The sequence below is a fragment of the Lepidochelys kempii genome, chromosome 10 (genome assembly GCF_965140265.1).
Source record: "Lepidochelys kempii isolate rLepKem1 chromosome 10, rLepKem1.hap2, whole genome shotgun sequence".
Taxonomy (NCBI): Eukaryota; Metazoa; Chordata; order Testudines; family Cheloniidae; genus Lepidochelys; species Lepidochelys kempii.
The window spans coordinates 56,061,744-56,083,230 of record NC_133265.1 but is presented as its reverse complement, the minus strand read 5'-3'; the positions used below and the strand labels follow the sequence as shown (position 1 = coordinate 56,083,230).

The following is a 21,487-nucleotide window of genomic DNA, read 5'->3' as shown; positions in this document are numbered from 1 at the left end:
AAAGGTTTACTACATCCACATGTTGAATAGTTGGTGGTCTTGTTGTCCTGCTGTAAACCACAAGGCTTAACACTGATAGCAAGAACTTAGCCTGTACTAAAAACCAAACACAAGCCCCTCCAATTATTAATGTAGGATTTTTGGTTTTGTTTAAAAATATTAAACTGGTCACTATTTGGGATGGAGATGTGAAGAAGAGGTAGCTTTTAGAAGGGTTTTTTTGTTGGTGGTGGTTGTTTACTTTCAAACTTTGTCAGCAACTCGGAAGCTATCAAGTAGGTGAGGTGGCTACCATATAACCTTACAATACAGGGATATAAGAAGCCAAATTTTTGACCTCTGTCACAGCCATCAATCTTCAGAGCACTAAAACAAACATGTAGGGGAAAAACACCTCCCCAGGAGTTATGGGGATATGGTTGCATGACTTCCTTGCCCCCTTAGTAGTTCCATGAGTCCAGACTACATAGACCTGCTGTAGAGTCCATCCATATAGTCTCTGATGTGTTGGGCTTCAAGATTCAAATTTCCCTTCACAGAAGTAAGGGACTAAAGGAGCCCCTCTGGAATTGGCTCATTCTGAAGCAGCTGAGAGCAGCAAGTTAGTAATGAATTACTCAAATGCAGCACAGAGGGAGGTGCTGCAGAGATGGGTCAAACTGGAGACACCCCCTTTCCACACTAGATTGGCTGCTCATTGTATGTCTCCGAAAAATATTTAGTCTGCTGGTACAGTTCCTCAGAATTGCTATGATTTTGTCCATATGCTTTCCTATAAGACCTGAAAGCTATTAATATGTGTATTATGGAGTAAAGCCAAGTAAGGCAGTGGAACAGACTGACTTCATAGTGTGGTTTAGCTTTATGTATCTTCATAATTCCATATGGACTTTGATAGTGGAGTTTGGTTTGGATACTTGGTAGTGACAAAAGATGGTTTGTTTATCTAAGTGGGCAACAGATGGGGCAGGGGAAAAATTTGCCAGTTTATTTTAAATTGATTCATATGACGTGTCCATCAGAGATACTTTTGTGGCCCCCCGCTATCGTAGTATCTGAGCTTTTTACAATCTTTAATGTATTTAACCTCGATGCCCTTCTTGACTGGGAGCAAATATCTTCATTTAGGTTGAGGTTCTTTAAAAACTACTGTAATTCTACTGATATTGTGGACTTCAAAAAGGAAAGACAGTGACTGACCAGGATCTTGTTGCTGCTAGCAGCTTTGCTGTGGACAATTTTTAGATACCATGTTTGTTACAGGAAATGATAGCACAGTTGTTTCCCAATCTGTTTTAGAAGTTACTTTGAGGGTGAGGCAATATTGTGAAGCATAAGTTTCCTAACATAAAATTTGTCTGAATCAGTCAGAGAACCATATTTAAATAAGGCTATAGCTAGCACAGTTTCAACTGTCTAAAACTTCCAAACGTACTTCTCAAACAGCAAAAAATATTTTTACTGTATAACACTGGATGGCACTATACCTTCTTAGTGATTAAGGACTTAGAACTACAGTGGGACCTGGCTAATTCACACTAGTGGCTGGAAAAACGGTTGTGAATTACAAAACTGCATAAGTTAGGAAATAAACACCAGAAAAACTCCACAAAAATGTATGATAGAATATACCGTAAGTACATTTTTTCTTTTCTAGTTTAGTTTTAATTTTGATGATCCTAGTAAAAGTAATGTGCATTGTAAAAAGAAATACTTAGTAATAAGAACCACTCAAGCATCTGCTATAATACGCAAGGAGAAAGCACCAGTACTTTGAGTTGTAAAGTGTGTGGTTCAGTGAAAGTTCAGAGTTCCTCAATGACTGAATTTCATTCATCAGTGCTTTAAGGCTCATATTTGTACCCTGCTGGTAATTGGCTTTATGGGGGAGAACTGCAATGACAAAGTCAGCATTCTAAAAATAACTTTACCTCCCTTCATAAAACACATTTTTTTCATAAAGTAATACATTTTATCAGGAGGCAGCCAGGTCTTAGGAATTCCACATTGCCAGTCTGAAAATCCACATCTCCTTTGTTACTTTGAAAATTTCTTACCTGCTCTTCGTCTGCTTCCCTACATTCATTCATGTATGTATGTATGTATGTACGGAATACTTCACCGGGGTGCAGAGGTTTAAGGATCTCTCTGGAGCGCCATTGACTTCACTGTGGCTCCACACAGACACATGAGTTTTACAAGGATTCAATGGTAGGGTTGGGGTCTTGGTTTGTATAGCACTTAAATTATGTAAATGGCCTCTTATTATTTAATCATGACTAAGGCCAGTGTTTAAAGTGCAATTCATTTCTGAGAAATGACTGCAGAAATGACATTTTGGGGTTCTGCATTAGTCCCCCAGTGACTTCAATATCAAACCTGCTCAGTTTACAAATTTTTTTTTTCTGGATGCTACTCCTGCAAACTCAGCGGAAGTTATTTCTGGCACAGGCATCACCAACAGTAAATATTCTCCAGTGGGATTTAGTGAATGATTTATTTGCTGACATGCAAGCTAGGGTAAAATTCCTCTTACTGTCTCAGAGCTATTCTGGCTCTGTGGCTTTTTCATGACTTAAAATGTACTAATTTAGTTTAGTCAACAAAGTCAGCAGGGAGTGGATTTAAGTAAGAAGGTGCCATTTTATACATAATTGCTTTTCAGAGCAGTACTATGCTTTAAAAAGTCAGAAGGTTTAAGTAGTAAATACTATATGGTAATACAGTGTACTAACTCTATACCAGGTTTCAGAGTTGCAGCCGTGTTAGTCTGTATTCGCAAAAAGAAAAGGAGTACTTGTGGCACCTTAGAGACTAACCAATTTATTTGAGCATAAGCTTTCGTGAGCTACAGCTCACTTCATTGGATGCATAAAATGGAAAGTACAATGAGGAGATTTTATATATACACACAGACCATGAAAAAATATACATTGTAAGGAGAGTGATCACTTAAGATGAGCTATTACCAACAGGAGAGTGGGGTTGGGGGAGAGAAAACCTTTTGAAGTGATAATCAAGGTGGGCCATTTCCAGCACATTTCCAGGAGTTAACAAGAACGTCTGAGGAACAGTGTGTGTGTGTGTGGGGGGGGGGGGGGGAAACAAGGGGAAATAGTTTCACTTAGTATAATGACTCAACCACTCCCAGTCTCTATTCAAGCCTAAGTTAATTGTATCCAATTTGCAAATTAATTCCAATTCAGCAGTCTCTCGTTGGAGTCTGTTTTCGAAGTTTTTTTGTTGAAGGATAGTCACTTTGAGATCAGAAATCGAGTGACCAGAGAGATTGAAGTGTTCTCCGACTGGTTTATGAATGTTATAATTCTTGACATCTGATTTGTGTCCATTTATTCTTTTATGTAGAGACTGTCCAGTTTGCCCAGTGTACATAGCAGAGGGGCATTGCTGGCACATGATGGCATCTATCATATTGGTAGATGTGCAGATGAACGAGCCTCTGATAGTGTGGCTGATGTGATTAGGCCCTATGATGATGTCCCCTGAATAGATATGTGGGCACAGTTGGCAACAGGCTTTGTTGCAAGGATAGGTTCCTGGGTTAGTGGTTCTGGTGTGTGGTTGCTGGTGAGTATTTGCTTCAGTGTGGGGGGCTGTCTGTAAGCAAGGACTGGCCTGTCTCCCAAGATTTGTGAGAGTGTTGGGTCATCCTTCAGGATACGTTGTAGATCCTTGATGATGCATTGGAGAGGTTTTAGTTGGGGGCTGAAGGTCATGGCTAGTGGCGTTCTGTTATTTTCTATACTACCACTGTCTGCTGCTGAGCAGTTGTAGGCTATTAATTCAAACCATTTTTCCACATCAGGTAGAACAGGGGATTAGACCTGGGTCTCCCACATCCCGGGTGAGTGCCCTAAGAATTGGGTTGAAAGTTGTAAGATGGGCACCACAGGCCGTTTTGTGAATCTAGTCCTTTATTTCTATGTGAAGATGTGCCCATTAACTAAACAAATCAGTTAATTAATCATAAAACAAAATGCTTTGTTTGACCAGTAATTAATTTTTGTCAACTTTCTGATTTGCTGAAATTTTTCATGTTTTGTTTGACACAACCCGACTTGGAAAAAATAAAAAATTTCAGAACTGTCTGCCAACTGAAAACTCTGTTATTCTCCAACTCTGATAAGCATCCACTTTTTTCTGCTTATTCGCTAACAAAAATCAGAAATTGCATAATAGCCTTTCGATTCTCTTGCTGCTTTCATGTGGTGAGGTAGTATAGTGTCTGCACTTTGAACTCAAGTATAACTCAAATAATGACAATGGTTCAAGGCATTTTTAAAAAGATTGTTACAAGCCTGCAAGATACACTTGTTCTGTTTTCAGTATATTGCTGTAGATTTGTACTGAGCTTGTTTGAAAAGAGACAAAATGCTATTTTTAAGCAAATCTAATTGACAAGAACACTTGAAGTTTGGGGTGAAGCTCCACTGACGCAATCCTTATGAGATTCAATGAGGGGACATCTCCACCCCTGAACCTTCTGCTAATGCCCTTCCTATTGGAACTGTCAGCTCATCAGCATTACCTCTGACATTCCAAATTCTTCGGTTTATTTGGGGACCATACTCTCTCTGCTTTGAATCTCAGGTGACGAACTCTTGACGGACCATGACCTTTAGACTCACTGAGGAGCTCGTGAGTCCAGGTTGCAGTTAAATTTTGTGTAATTAAAACCTGTTCATATATTTCTCAGAGCACTTTTTTTCTCACCCCAGGTAATACTTTTGTTCTCAATCCATTGTGGGGAAGGGCTTGCTCATGCTTCCTGCGTCAAGCAGTAGTTTGCCTGTAGCCCAGATGCATCCATCATCAGATGCTTCTGTAGGCTGGCTGAAGTCTAGAGAAGACAAATTCTCTAAGCCAAATATAAAATCCCCAATATGGGTGGTCTTTAAAAGGCAACACAGTAAATTCACTTTTTCCCCAAGAAGAGGGGAGAGAACCTCAGTGAACTTGTTTGCAGGAAAACACAACTCAAAATGCCTCTGATTTTGCTTCCTATTTGGGGTCAAAGCATTTTTACTCCGAATAGCTGCAACCTAGGCATGTGAGTTCTAGTATTCTAATCTAGTTTTGGCATCAAACCTGATCCAGTTACTTCGAGTTCACCAATTCTAGAATCAGGAACAGATCATCTATCCATGTAAGAGGTCTGAGCGTGCTGGTGTGCAATACACTACTTTGCGGAACTCCAGTGTTGTTAGCTCTCAAGAGGTCTCTTATTGAATTTTGTTGGAAAGCCTTTTACAAGAGAAAGCTATGCTTTGAAATACAAAAGATCTTCTGCTTTGTCGTCTAAAAAAGAGTCTTTCTTTATTACACACCCTAACATAGTGGACTACTTGTTAGCTCATAAGAGGTCTGGGCTTGCCTTTTGATAGTTCATCTGGTAGTCATATCAGCTAATTCTCCCCCTACAGCGAGATCATCAGATTTTGTATATCCAGGAGCAAAGGAGGAGTTCTTATTGTTACTGCCCATCTTGTGAGTTTCTTCCATCTTGGAATTAAATTTTGTGCTCAAAGCTCATAGAGAATATTCCATTCTTTTTTACAGTTCATATGTGCAAGTCTCATTCCACTCTCTCCTCTCTCCTGGTCATGAAAAGTTCACAACCATTTTATCTCATCTGGGTCTACAATGCCTGGGCTCATGTGGCATCAGACTTCTCAAACCCTGGTAATTAGGTTACTTGTGTTGTGCGTGCATAAATGGCAGTGGACATCATTTTAAAATATCCCCAACTGTCGTCAACATACCAAGTGTTACGTTATTCCCATCTCTCAGGGTTCTTGGCCAAATTATCATATCTGAGGGTTTTACATGTCAGTTACTTGTAGTAAGTTAATAAATAGAAACTTTCATATTTTCCGGTGTTTGAAGTTTTATTTGAACTTTCCATCTTTGCAATACTTTAAAATTACAGGCAGTTTATTAATATTAAAGCTTTTCCCGAAAGTTTATTACTACAGACTTTACTCCCACCTAATGTTGTTGTCTTTTTAGTACAAATACACTTTTACATATGTGAGAGTAAAGGTATACCTGGGGGTTGCTGAAGTTAAATGTTCATCAATTTAAAACTATGGAATGAATTTTTCTTCAAATTTTTATGCTGTGCGATCATTGAAATTGACAAAATAAAGCAGTAAATCATGCTCACCTTACTCAAGCAACTAGTGAATAATGTTCGAGCAGGGGTCAGCAACCTATGGCACGCTGCTGTCTGCCAGACCTGGGCAAACAGCAGCGTGCCACTAAAAGTCCTGCCCGGCCCGGCAAGCTCTTTTCCGCCCACCGCTCTCTCCTTGCAGGGCAGGCAAGCTTCCCCCTCCCCCTGCCGCTTCCCCCAGTGTACTGGGTTCCTGCCCCCTCCTTCTCTCCCTCCCTGTGGCTGATCAGCTGATGGCTCTCTGCTCCGGGGACCTTGGGGAAGGGGGTGGAATCAGGGCATATCCCCTCCAGCCCTCTGCCCTGACCGCTGAACCCCTCCACACCCCAGCCCTGTGCCCTGACCCCTGCCCCCCCCATCCCATGCCCTGACGCTTGCACCCTCCACATCCCCACTCCCACCCTGAGCACCAAATGGGAGCTCCTGCACACACCCCCACACACACATTCCCACCTGCACCCCTTGCACCAAATGGGAGCTGCCCAGGTAAGCGCTCCACACCCAAACCTCCTGCTCCAACCCTGAGCCCACTCCCTCATTCTAGCTCCTGGCCAGACCCTGCACCCCAACCCGCAGCCTGCTTCTTCACCCCCAGCCCTGTTTTCAGTACACTCCTACCCTCATCTCAGTGCAGAGAGAGAGGAAGAGACTGGCTAGAACCAGGGAGAAGGTAGGTACCCACTCTGTGGGCAGGGCTGGGACTCCAGACTGGCAGCGGGCTGAGCGGGGCCGGCAGCCGGGACCCTGGCTGGCAGGAGCCGGCGGATTGAACCCCAGACCGGCAGCGGGCTGAGCCGCTCAGCCCACTGCCAGTCTGGGGTCCCGGCCACTCTCAGCCCACTGCCGGTCTGGGGCTCTGGCTGCCTGCCCCTTGCCAGCCGGGGTCCCGGCCACAGGCCCTGCTCAGCCCGCTGCAGGCCAAGGTGAACAGAACCCCAGGCTGGCAACGGGCTGAGCGGGCCAGCAGCGTGAGATCAGCATTTTAATTTGATTTTAAATGAAGCTTCTTAAACATTTTGAAAACCTTGTTTACATACGACAATAGTTTAGTTTTATAATATATAGACTTATAGAGAGAGACCTTCTAAAAAATGTTAAAATGTATTATTGGTACGCGAAACCGTAAATTAAAGTGAATAAATGAAGACTCGGCACACCACTTTGCCGACCGCTGTGTTAAAGTTTGACCCAAAGTTAAACTTACAGAAAATAAATTCAGCAGGTTTTAAGTTAAAGTTTATTTGGCAAAAGAATGTTTGAAAATGGGCATCCAAAGTGCATTGCTCTGTATGTATGCACCTGTAGACAGTGTAACTTCACATAGTATGTACAAGAGAACCTCCAAATGGTCATAAATTTAGTACACGCAGCTTTCTTGTCAAACTATGCAAAGCCACTGAAAATTAAGTCCACGTCCAGTTTTTCAAATGTCTCTGCTTTTATTTTTGCTCTGTCTTAAAGTGTAGATAGAATTTTTTTGAAATGTCAGAAAATAGTGATTCTGCTTCTTGCATCCCTACCATCTCTTAATTCAATAACTACTGATAAGTTTTTGCTTGACATTCCAAGTAAATTTCATGTGAAGACAGAGCTGGAAAATGGAAATGTTCTGCCCTCATGATGATGATGATTCAGAAAAATTTGTGTTTTGAAACTAGGCATTTTATGAGGGAATGATTTTGTAGCCCTAATTAAATGGTAAGCCTAATTAATGTTTTTACATGAGAACTAGAACTGGAATCATGTCTCATGTCTGATCTGTAGTTTCAGCAGGTAGACTTTTTTTGTTCCCTTCTTCTCATGCTAGTCACCTAAATTCATCAGTGTTCACATTTATTAAGTAATATGTATTTATATAGGAGTTGGAGAAAAAATACTAGATTTCTGAATTAATACTATTTTTAATAAGTGCGAAACTTGAAACATTATCTGTAATGTCCATGGAGAAACTTGGCGAGATGAAGACTTCTTTTCTCTTAAGTGAAGGACTATCAAGTTAGTATAAAAGGAAACCTTTTAGGGGAGGATGAGGCCAGAACAGATCTAAAAATAGATTAGTCTCCACGCTATCTTGTTTTTTCTCCCTCATCGCACCAGTTAAAAAGCATGAGCTAAGTTCTGCTGATACACTACTGTAACTGTTGAAATCAGTGGAGTTGCACTGGTGAAAAACTTGTATGGGACCATCTAATCGCTCTGAATTTTAGTTCTTGATCCAAGATACTCTTAGTAGTTTCACTTCATGGATTCATAGACTTTTAAGGTCAGAAGTGATCGTTATGATCTAACCTGACCATAATACAGGCCATAGAATTTCATCCAGTAACTTCTGCATCTAGCCCATAACTCCTGCTTGAGTTAGTGCATATCTTTTAGAAAGACATCCATTGATTTTTAGACTTAAGTGACGGAGAATTCATCACTTCCTTTGGTAATTTGTTATAACAGCCTAGTTATTGTTTAAATGGGCTTGCTAGAGAGAAAATCCATATCTTCAGTGGTCTTATGTGTGAGTGGATCCTTTTCAGTGCTGAAAAAGACGGGGAGAAGCACAAAAGTAAAACTTTGTGATGGAAAATGAAGAGAGATTGGAACCCAGACAATTTTATTTCCATTGCATGAAAAAATATACTGAACAAATATTTTGAAGTTTAATGAAAAATCAAATCTTGCAGCCATATGTCATACTTTCTTAAGATAGTGTTTTGTTTCCCACAAGTGTTTATGCTTCCCAGTAAGAGCTAGGCAGTCAGTTTACTAAATCTAACTGATTTACCAACTTAAAATTTACTTCCCACCATTGCCACTTCCGGGCAGACTAGAAATTGTAAGCATAATTGTCATATCTTGAAATACCTAGTAGCAATAACTTTTCAGAGGCATTGACCTTGCTGCAGAGGGAGAGCACCCTAGAGGGAAAAGATTGAAGCAAATGACTCTTGTTAAGATGCAGATGACTTGCCAGTGCTAACAAGGTTTTGATGTATTTAATGGTACAAGTAGTCCTGCTGTTGTTACTAAGAATTGAGCTTGGAAACTTACTACCTTACTCTGCTCTTGAGCTAAGCAGGGTCAGGTGGGGTGAATACTGCAATATGAGAACTCTAAGAAACACCTAAGTGCTGCAGGAAGCAGGGTTATACTGAACCATTACCTCAGCATGTTAAGTGGTATTTTGCTTGCTGGAGGTGCAGCCTTTGAGATAAGGGAAGAAACTGAGGTGTGTTGGTTGTAACCACTTTGAGGCCCCCTTGAATACGAAGTGCAGATGTGGTCACCCCATCTCTAAAAAGATACATTGGAATTGGAAAAGGTTCAAAAAGGGCAACAAAAATGATTAGGGGTTTGGAACGGGTGTCATATGAGGAGAGACTAATAAGACTGGGACTTTTCAGCTTAAAACAAACAAAAGGAAGTATTTTTTCACACATCGCACAGTCAACCCGTGGAACTCTTTGCCAGAGGATGTTGTGAAGGCCAAGACTATAACAGGGTTCAAAAAAGAGCTAGATCGGTTCATCAATGGGTATTAGCCAGGATAGACAGGATGGTGTCCCTAGCCTCTGTCTGCCAGAAGCTGGAAATGGGAGACAGAGGGTGGATCACTTGATGATTACCTATTCCTGTTCATTCCCTTTGGGGCACCTGGCATTGGCCACTGTCGGAAGACAGGATACTGGGCTAGAAGGACCTTTGGTTTGACCCAGTATGGCCATTCTTATACTCACAAGAGTATGGGGGTGAACTCTAAGGTTCCGCCCAAATTTCAACTTCAGGAAATTTAGGTAGACAATTCAAATTTTCCCCTGCACTTTCAGTTGTACGTTTTTGTTTCCCTTCTGTCCTTATGTTGTATAGCAGGGGTAGCCAGCCTGAGAAGGAGCCAGAATTTGGCAATGTACATTGCCAAAGAGCCACAGTAATATGTCAGCAGCCTCTCCATCAGCTCCCTATCTCCTGTCCCCAGTGCCTCCGACCCACCGATCAGCGCCTCTCTCTCCCTTCCCATGCCTCTCTCCCGCCTGCCACAGTCAGCTGTTTCACAGCACGCAGGAGGCTCTTGGTGGGAGGGGGGAGGGGAAGGGGGAGGAGCAAGGGCACAGCAGGCTCTGGGGAAGGGGCAGGAGCCTTGGGGAAAGGAGTGGAGTGGGGTCAGGACCTGGGGCAGAGCCAGGGGTTGAGCAGTGAGCACCACTGGCACATTGGAAAGTTAGTGCCTGTAGCTCCAGCCCCGGAGTCGGCACCTATGCAAAGAGCCGCATATTAACTTTTGAAGAGCCACAGGTTGGCCACCCCTGTTGTATAGTCTCCAGCTTGTTTTATCAGCTGCTGTTTTCCTCTCAAGAGACATCATCATTTTAGGGGTTGGTGTTATGTTCCCCATTGGCATACCCTTTTACTTTACTTACAGGACTGCTATGAGACTTAATCTTTGTAAAATACTTTCAGAACCTTAGAAGAAAATGCTATAGAAGAGGAAAGTATTCTTACTTCTTACTTACGTATTATTATTTTTGCTGGGATGTGTATTAAAAATGCTGGTATTCTGAATTTTTGGTGAAATAGCATGAACTGCAGTATGGTCTGTGTAAATGTAGGTGATCATGTGATGTCTGAGGATGGTTCTTATATTCTGTTTTAGGCTCCAGGATTTGGGTTTGGCATTGCGATATCTGGAGGAAGAGATAATCCCCATTTTCAGAGTGGTGAAACATCAATAGTTATTTCTGATGTCCTGAAAGGAGGTCCAGCAGAAGGACTGCTACAGTAAGTGTTACATTTTTTGCTTCTGTGGCAAATTACAACTTCATTGAGATTTGGGATATCAATGCTTGACTCAAATTAATTTCCTAATTACCTTGTGATAGATTTCAAGATATAATAGCTGCACAGTGATCCTCTGATACTGCAAGTGGCTTCTTCGATAATTCATTTCTTTAGAGCTCTCTTTCAGCTCATTGAAATTTTTTTCTTTATTACACATGGCATTACTTTTTGTTTAGGGAAAATGACCGTGTGGCAATGGTTAATGGAGTCTCAATGGATAACGTGGAACATGCATTTGCCGTTCAACAGTTGAGGAAAAGTGGAAAAAATGCCAAAATAGTAAGTGAATGTGTTTAAACCTTACATTTAGTAAAAGTGCCTATACTGTCCGTAGTTGGTGGAATTGTGTACATTATCTTGCTAAAAAGATACTATCAAGTAGGACACCCAAAATTACTCTTGAAAACTGAAACCATAGTGTTTGATAAGCAAGACACGCAGTCAGAAATTAAGACTTTGGGTAACAGAAGCTCCTCTCCTCACTATAAAGGAGACTTTTCCCAGGCTGCTGAGACAGTTCATTTCTCCGCTTATTTCTTCTGCAAACATTATCAGGTTTTTCAAGTGCTAGTCAGTGCCCAAGGTCTTCACTCTTTATTCAAGCCCCAACAAACACATCTTTGTGTTCACTAAACACAATTTGCCAAAATAAGCCGTAATGACCTTAATTCCTATAATTTCAAATTTATTCAGAGGATATAGATGGCTTTTGAACTTGCAGAACAACAAAACTGGTTATTACTGAAAGGTAGTAATGTGGTTTTCTGTAAACTTTGCTGATTTATATTTCTAAAAAATGAAATAGAAAATAAACACATCGGCAATTGTTTAATTTTGGAAAGTGGTTTTGTTTTTAGGGCTTAAAAACTTTGCTTTTTTTTCCTGGCCATTCCATGGTGCTCTTTTCACATGCTCATACAGATTTGCAATAATTGCAGTGCTATACATTTATAAATCTGGCAGTCCACTGGGTTTGCAGATATCGAAAATAACTTGCTGTACAAGCCGAGCTGTACAACTTTTCATATTAGAAAGCTGACATTTCGGAGAAATGCTCTAAAGCAAATCAGTGGAGGTTCTGGTGTTTTTGCTACAGAAATGGCATGATCTGTAGTGGAAGTACAGTATTTTTTGGACTTATGCACAAAAGCCAACAACAATTAATGAAAAAAATATTATAGTTCCCAAATATTTACAGGGTATTATTACTGAAGTAGAATATCCAAACATAATTAGTTCCCTCTAATAATATAGATTATCATTCCCAGGATAAAAGTCAACTTTTGAACTTTCAATAATAATGCTTTCTTCCCTCTGTGGTTTGCATAAGCACAACCCTGGAAGACTGGCAGGTTTCAAACCTAAACAGAATTACTATCAATAAGATATTCAGTATACAGTAGACTATATGTTAATGAGTAGAGTTTTGAGTAGTTCTAATAACTGGTTTGTGGCTTTATTTCAAGGGGAAATAATCAGACTTGCAGCTCTGTGGAAATAGAATGTGGCATTGCACTGCAATAGCTGTTACTCTTATTTTGTTAGCAATTACCACTTTGCTTGGACTACAATAGGAAAACTGATATGTGCTGATTTGGCAAAATGGATAATGTAACTGACAATAAAGCGGAGTGCGCCATCAGTCTGGATTAATAGGTTTTACTCTCTCTCCATCTGTGGGATAGAGTTCCACAAAAATGCAGAAATTTAGACCCATCGTAAGTCCATCCACTTTCTTTTGCCTTCTGTTTAGCTTTATTTCTATTCAGTGCAGATGTTTTACTGTCTTAAAATGGATGTGGATTGGGGCCTACCTGCACAACAGCCACATTAGTTACACTGTGACCAAGACAAAGGTTTCACAAGGGACAGCTGCGCTTTTAAAGGGCAAAGCCTATACTGTACATTAGAAGGGATTGAAGTTACCTTGGACCCCTTATGCACTTCCAACTCTGTCCTCTCACAAACTAGATTTTCCTGGACTATGATTACATGAGTTCCTTCTCTTCTTATATGAAAGAGCATATAAAGCTTGTAGTGCATTCCTGTAGAGTAGAACTTGTTTGTTTAGGGCTAAAATGATCAAGGGTTCCATATTAGAAAAGTGTGTCTTTATCTGAGTCTATTATAGTTCATTGTTCACAATTTTCCATTCTGGGATTCTGCAACTTGCCTTGGAGCTGGATAGCTTCTTGAGAGGCTTGTTAGACCGCTCCTTCCTGGACCAATCTCCCTGTGGCATTATTTTGCTCTGGCATATGTCCACTTTTGCTCTTCAGCAGGTTTTTTATCAGATTTACCTTCAGTCAGATTCCCTAGATGTCTTTCCACAAACCATCTTTCTTGAGGCTACTGTTGGACTCTTGCCTTGTGTAAGCAGAACTTTTTCTGATAGCCTAGCCTAAGTCTATATTTGGTAGTAGAAGGGTGGGAGGTTCTGACAGCATTCTGCCTAAGTGTTGCCCTTCTTGAAAACCTTGTATAGATTCATTTTGTCAGGCTGACTACACATCCCACTTGTAGCCTTGATGTCGCATGTGAGACCCATCACTTTGGACCCTTAACTCCTACATAATTTTTCCCAAGAGAAACAAACTGTTTTGAAGGAGGTTATTTTTGTTCAGAATTATAGCTTATGGCTTTTCAATCACTATTTTTTTGTGGGGCCTGGAATGTTCTTTCATGACACTATCCTTGTAATGCAGAGGGTAATGCTATTCCCAGTTTTTTGGTTTTGGTTCAAAAGCATTTTAAACAATATCTGTAAATAAGAACAACAAAATTGTTAAGGAGAAGAACGTGCTTAAGTTAGCTTTTCATAAAATGAGTACGCTTGAAGTTTGTCTTTGAGTATTGGATTAAAAATAAACTTATATATATAGATTGAAACTTAAAAAATGGAGGGAATTCAAATGACTGAAAATTAAAAACAAGGTAGCTTTCTAACTTTTGAGGAGAGAACCTACATGTCTTTGACCACTATCCTCCAACAAGATGATCAGTACACTTTTAGCTTTGATCTTTTTGTCAGCCTCAAATGCAGATGAAGTAGTGCTGCCAATAGATGATGGAATACACTTACTCTGTTTTCCATATGTTTTGGCCAAGTAAGATGCTGTCAGCTCACTTCTTCTGAATTCATGAATTTACTACTTCCATAGCTATGGACCTTGGTCATAGCAGCCATTTGAGTAAAGTAGCTGCTACTTCCGTTTATTTACCACCGCAAAATCTTGCGGTATCTAAATTAGCCTCCTCATTTATGCTTGGTACTTATTGGTAAGTATAAGACAACTTTATATTTCTACTATATTACAATGCGTATGGTCACAATTAGTTTTACGTTTCATAACTATTGTAATTTAAATTTTTCAGAGACGGGTAACAAGGAATGACGCTTCTATATGTAATTGGGCATTTTACCTAATGCTTGAAGAAATGTCAGTAACATTACAAAGCAGAAGGCAGTAAAATACTGGGACTGCAGTTTGATTTCTCTCAGGTGTATCATTGGTCTTACAAACCAAATTCATTCATACCTGAATGAACAATTCAGATTAAAGTGGTTGTTGAAGGTAATGATGATAGTGACAGGGAGGCTCACAGGATGAAAAATCTGACAGTTACTGCTTCCGGGTTTGTTTCTCATCCCTGTTGACATCATGTTTTTTAAGGCATTTATGCTATCTCATTTAAACATGTATGAAATCCTTTTGTCAAATATCTAACTAATCTCTTAAATGAACATATCCTTGAACATCTGATTTTTTTATTTTTATTTTTTAAATTTGGAAAGAGAAAAAGCAGAAAGCAATTAAGTGGGGAAGAAATGGTTTTTTAAATTGCAACGCATTATGACACTGGGAAACACAATCTTTGAATGAAGTAGGAAGCTAACCAGATGGGTTCTGAAATGTTTGTATTCTATCCTCCAATCCTGGAACAGTGAAATGCTGTTTGCCTGACTTTGCTGTGTTATGTGGCATCCACAATAGCTCATTTCAGGTTAGCCTTGCTGCTGTTTTTTTTCAATATTGGCACTTTGGTGGAGTTTTTAATGGATTGATTAGTACTGCAAAGATCACCGATAACATGTAGCCTGTTATACTATAGCTTGTTCATAGTAGCTATCTTCCATAACTGGTATTTTCATGGCTACAGATTTTTTAAGAAACCCTGCATCTACATTATCCATTTACTTATGTAAAGTTGTCTGTATACTCTGAAATTCTCCCCCCCCCCTTGTTTTTCTCCTTCAGTCATCCAAATATTTGATTGTAAGGCCTTTGGGGTATGGATGTTGCCTTCCATATCTGTTTTGAGGTTCCTAGTGAACCTTCCGTTAGATACAGCAGTATAAAGCTGTGGTGGCCCATTGCCTAATTTTAAGACTTTTAAAAAAATGTACTTTGCGTTTAACCAGAAATTAAGTAGTTAATGCTACTGGTTACAGACCATTCGAAGAATGAAGAAAATTCAGATTCCAGTAGCCCGGCCGGAACCTGAGCCAGTATCTGAAAATGAGGAGGATAGTTATGAAGAGGAAATGCATGATTCAAGAAGTGCACGCAGTGGGCCAGGTGTCAGCAGAAGGCATGAGAAAAGCTGGGTAAGAGACCGAAGTGGAAGCAGAGAGAGAAGTTTATCGCCAAGATCAGATAGGAGATCTGTTGCTTCCAGTCAGCCTGCAAAACCTACCAAAGTAACACTGGTGAAATCTAGGAAAAATGAAGGTATGCCCAATGACTTTTTGCTATCTCCTTCATACTTTTGTTTGTAATTTTATACTAAAATGTTAGAGGTTGAGTTTTATATTGAATTATTGCTGAATGTTATGTTGCTACGGGCTCATTAGACTAGACTACAGAACTACCTACAGGTGCTCTCAAAAGTCTATAAGTAATTGTCTTAAAATTACTGTGCTTCTAGTGCTAGGTTTTTCTCCATGTTTTCTTGTACCAATGTATGTGATTGATTGAAGGGAACACACAAATTTCAATTGAACTGGAATTGTAAAGAAATAGTATAACTGCATAGCCAACTTCTGCTAGCCGCTAAAATTTTACAAACGCACATTGACTAGTATATACACACTCAATATATATAGAATAAACTTTGTTAACATGGAATTAAGGTTGAGTATATCAAGTTTTTTTTGAAAGATGGCCAACTTTAAAAGAACACAACAAAACAAAAGAAACAAACAAAAATACCCACCACATACAGAATTGTGGTTAATGTGTCATTTTCCATTTATCATGTGGCTATTTAAAAAAAAAAAAAAAGTAATGACACAACTACTATATAATATCAGTACGATCTGAAAGTTTTGTTGATCGCTCCGAAGATAAACCTGTGTGTGATAGATGGCGAAGTTGTCTCACAATATCTGGCTCTAACTAGGGAGATGCTATGAGGTCAGCAAGATTGCTTTAAAGAGGAAAATTTTGGCAAGAAAGGGAAGGAAGGAAGGAAGTGAGGGGATAAGGCCTTTTTAAAAACAAATAAACACAAAAAAATCCCACCCCCTTCCAGTAGTTGGACAGCCTTATTAGGTTTTTGTATATGTTGTGTAAACATTTATCAGATTTGGGAGTCAAGAAGTGGATGCAGCATCTTTGTTGCTGGAAAACAGCTTGTTTGTTCTGATTATAGGGGCCAGTCAGAGGAAGAATTTAGATAATCACAGAACAATTGAGGAATATAGCACTCATGCAAATTGCTACGCTGGCAGCCATTGGCTGCCCGCCCATATGAAAACAGGGATTGGCATACCTTAGTTACTAAGAAATAGCTATATGCCAATTATGCAAGTAAGATTCCCACAGTCGTTCAGAGAACAGGGAATTTCATAATAGGCAATTGTACAGTATCTCTGCCCTCTGGCTAAACAATACCATTTCACTATAATCCTCAATATGCTACTGTATTAAAAACACTTGAGGTTTTACTGGGCTCTCTTTAGGCTTGGAAAGTAAATTTGGAAAGCAGTGTTGTAAATCCATAAATGTTGCTTCTTTAAATTGAGATTTCATATTTGATTCTTTCTTTTTTTTTTTTTTTTTTTTTTAAAAATTCTAAATAGAGTATGGTCTGCGCTTGGCCAGCCACATATTTGTGAAAGAAATATCCCAAGATAGTTTGGCAGCAAGAGATGGCAACATTCAGGAAGGTGATGTTGTATTGAAGGTACAGTAAATGGCTATCTTTGCTTAGCAAAGGAACCGGTATGTTGATTGTACTAGAAGTGACTGCCTCACAAGTGTATGTTACTGTCAATAGAAGAAATATCAGGCTTTGTATTTTTTGCATTGAGGGAGAAAGGTTAAGAGTCTAATTCTGCAACCTTTACTCACATGAGTAGTCCTGAGTAGATTATATGGGCCCAAAGAGTCAAAGGTGCTAACAATACCCTGTCAATGTCCAACATTAAACAGTGTTAAGCAAGGCTTCGGGTTTAATATACAGAAATCTCAGCCTGCTAAGTGTCATGGCAAACAAGCCATTAAAATTTTTAAAAACTTGTATTAAAGATACAGAAGAGAAGGAAACACATGTTAAAGCATTTGAAATATAAAGTATTAAGTAAGGCTTTTATTTTAACAACATCCTTTTTCCCTTTCCCTTTAGCTGGAAAGAGTTTTCAGAAGGTAAACCCCTTGTTTGACAGTAAAAAAAAATGTAATAACTGTCCTTTTTTGGGGGGGAAAAAGAGGAAAAAGTTAGGTGAGATGGGCTGGAGCTTTTGTTGATATTTTTAAAGTCCAGTCCCATTTTCTATAAGGCAAAACAAGACAAAAGCACACAAAAGGGAAAAGAAAAGAACACCAAAGATGGAAAATTCAGTTTCTGTGGCTGCCTTTCACTTGTAACGTCCCTGCTGGAGAAACACTGGCATGGCACACAATCTTTAGTCATTCTGAGATCTGGCAAACTTGTACCAGCATCGGGCTGTTTAGGACATTGCATTTATTTGCCTCTTTTGGTCACGGGCTCACAGTAGTGTTGCACAATATACAGTCTTTGTCGGCTAAGCCAGGCTCTTGTTAGACAGAAGGCAAGGGGAGTAGATAGTAAGAGAAGAAATGAGATGGGGAAGGAAAAAGACGTGAATGGAACTAGGAGGGTGAGAGTCTCACATCCCAGGTGATGGTTGGGATTTAGCTGGAGCCAGTGGACGTGGGGATGCCATCTGGGTCACTCTACTGTCCTCATCCTGACAGAAGTCCCTAGACTCGTCCAAGACAGATCTAATGGTGTTATGGTAAATCCCCTGTGGTCCCAGGAGACGGGAGTGGCAGCCATGATGGTAAAGCTCATTCCTTTCCTGTTCTCCTATGTTCATCATGATTGTTGGCAGCCAGCTTCTTAATTCCTCTTTTATTTTCTTTTAAGAACCTCCAAAAGGGGAGAGATGGGGGAATAGACCATCCCGGCATTATTTTGTCCACTAGTTTAGGCCTAATTTTTGAGCCACTAATTTTGGTCCATAGATTTCCAGTCCCACACTTTTCTTGTTTACCAGGCATGATCTAAATACAGGCCTTGAATTATATTGGTAGGCCATTTTGTTTGTATTAATTCAGTCTCTCTCCCTTTTATACTCTCCCTCCTCCCCCATTACTGTATGTTGTTCATAAGTATTTTGACATTTTATGAACTTTCACTTACTTTTCACAGTTAATCTTGTAATTAGGATGAATTTGTCAGCCCAATCATTAAAACAGTCGTTTTGTCATTATGTAGTCGGACAAGTAATTGGGGCTATTTGTCTGTGCAAGGGTTTCAAGATTAGGCCTTAATTTAGTAGTTCTAGTGCAGAATTATACTATTGTGCATCACAACCAGATGTCTTGGACTGAATTATTTTTAATTAACTTCATAAACTATATTGTTTGGGGGTTAACAGTTTTCAGTGCATGTCATTGCTATAAAATCTTAATTCTATTGGTGCAATTAGTAAACAAGGGCAAGTCCTCCCACTGCTATGTGGAGTTTAGTTAGGTTTATAAAATAAATTACTTTAGATTTCTTAATCATTACAGATTAAAGTAATGAGACTTTAAATATTTAAATAATTTAAAAGATGAGCATTAGTTTTCTGTGTTCTGTGGCTCAGATGTGTTTGCATTAATATTTTCATAATATGTAAATATTGTATTAATTTTTCTTGACTAAATAGCTTTGGGTATTTCTAAATCCCATCAGACTGAAAACTGGCATTTAAGATATCATTATAGATTTTAATTTTTGTGCAAGTTTGATCAAGGTAATCTGATTCTGATAAATCAATTGGAGGCTTGCATTGCAAAGAGAGAGGTGGCAAAACTTAAGGACTCAGCTGAATCAGAATTGCTGTTAGATTAGAAGTAGTTTTCCGTAGGCCTCAGTTCTGCAACATAAAGTACCACTGAATTTCCTTAACTTTTTGGTCTATTTTAGTTAGCCTGCTTGCCGAAACTGAATGTTTTAGCTGCTTGCTTTGGTATTGCTAATGTTTGTTGTTTCCATTTTTAAAACAAGGTTGAAGACCATTTAACAGCAAAATTATATTTACTAATTTTGAAGGGGTAATTTTGACCAATTAAGAGTTTAAAATACTTAATGTAGAGAGGGAGAACTCTTGTTTGTTAAATTCAAAGCAGTTAGCTAGTGGAGCTAGATTGTTTTGTTTGTCCATTCAGTTCCTATCTCTATTCTCTTTGCTCCGTTATAGATAAACGGCACAGTCACAGAAAATATGTCACTGACAGATGCAAAGACTCTAATAGAAAGGTCAAAAGGCAAGTTGAAGATGGTGGTTCAGCGAGACGAACGAGCAACTCTTTTGAATGTCCCAGATCTTTCTGACAGCGTTCATTCTGCTAATGCTTCAGAAAGAGATGGTGAGTATAAACTTATTTCCCAAGGTAAAAATATATTGTTTATTTCCCTGGATCATGAAGATGTGAAATCCTAGTGTGGGAGATGGAGGATGAGGGAGGACAAAAGAGGACGGATGGACATTTGAGCTGATAATAAATTTGTTCAAACGCAATTGGAATTCACATCTTCAAGAATATAGAAAAAGACTGTTCAAGTAAAAGCAGTTGGAAGAAAAGGAATGTTAACTTTAGGTGATTTATTTTGAAGTCAGTGCAGAAGATCTGATGCACTTCATATGTATTTTCTGCAAAATTATTTCCATTTTGGGCAGGTCACATCATCATTTTAATTACAATCATTTCATGAAAAAACAACTTTTATTTAACAGACATTTCAGAAATTCAGTCGCTGGCATCAGATCATTCCAACCGATCACATGACAGGCCCCGCCGCAGTCGTTCACGATCTCCTGACCAGAGGTCAGAGCCTTCAGACCATTCCAGACATTCTCCACAGCAGCCCAGCAATGGCAGGTGATGGCAGCATTGTATTATTTTTAATCAACTAATTAATTAATTAATTTTAATCAACTATTAACGTGAAATTAAGTATCAGGGTTGTTTGGGTTTTTTTTACAGTACCACAAATGTGGTACAGTATTGTGGAAATGGTAGCATGATATAGTGCTGAAATTATGTATCTAGAGATGGGCCTGAACCAAACTCCTATTTCGGACATCTTTCAGTTTCAGGGAAATTTGAACTTGGAACTGAATTTTTTGGCTTAGACTCTTCTCTAATTTATCCTGTTCTTTAAGGACATTATCAAAATTAAATGGTATTTCTTTTATGTGGCTTACTTGGTTTGACATTAGTGACCGAGACTACTGAAGTGTATAAATTATCTCACTATCTCTGTTTCAAAAAGTTAGGAGTGGATTGTAATAGCTATACTCAGGCTGAATAGTTCCACAAGTCCCACTAACAATTCAGTCTGAGTAAAGTTATTGTGATATGGTACTTACTTAGTTAACAACTTTGTTTTCGGACTTTGACACAGGCAGTTTGTTTTCAAACATGTTTTTGAAAAGTTTTCAATTCTAGTGAAATAAACTACTCTATTTAGGAAAAGTAGTTCTTCAAACATTTAATCTAAAATGTTTGTACCAGGTGGTAGGAAAATGATACTAGCTGGAAGTGGGGCACAATGGGTTCTTTCTGTATCTGTTCCTGTTCAAGCCTAGACAAGCCTATGTTACATGGAATTAGTCTTACATAAGAATAATATAAATCTGTCCATTTCACTTTTGCACAGTGTATGCATTAAATGCATTAGAAATAGTAAGTTAGCCAATTTATGGGATTTCCACGTTTTTGTTCAAGTAAGGGTGGGGGGGAGGGGTGTGTGTGTGTGTGTGAAGAGAAGTTATAGGCTTCGACCAGTTACTGTCTGTTGCTCAAGAAAAGATGCCAGAATTAGGGTTGAGATGTAATAGAATGCTCCAGATAATTGCTGAATGGAATATTCCTGTCAGAAAAGCTGCCTAGTTTGACAGGGTATTGCTATCAGTTGTGAACCTCAAGTCCAAATAGGGTCAGG

The 21,487-nt window shown here is 39.3% G+C and overlaps 1 protein-coding gene across 9 annotated transcripts in view; it reads left to right on the top strand.

Moving 5' to 3' along the window:
- TJP1 (tight junction protein 1) overlaps nucleotides 1-21,487 on the top strand; it is a 308,695-nt gene that overhangs the window by 217,224 nt on the left and 69,984 nt on the right. For 8 of the 9 annotated variants that reach the window (XM_073303700.1, XM_073303698.1, XM_073303696.1 and 5 more), the window contains 6 exons: nucleotides 10,839-10,963; nucleotides 11,200-11,302; nucleotides 15,477-15,756; nucleotides 17,109-17,212; nucleotides 19,740-19,908; nucleotides 20,277-20,421. In XM_073303700.1, the coding sequence (XP_073159801.1) occupies nucleotides 10,839-10,963; nucleotides 11,200-11,302; nucleotides 15,477-15,756; nucleotides 17,109-17,212; nucleotides 19,740-19,908; nucleotides 20,277-20,421 (926 nt within the window). The other variant, XM_073303701.1, reaches the window with a different exon arrangement.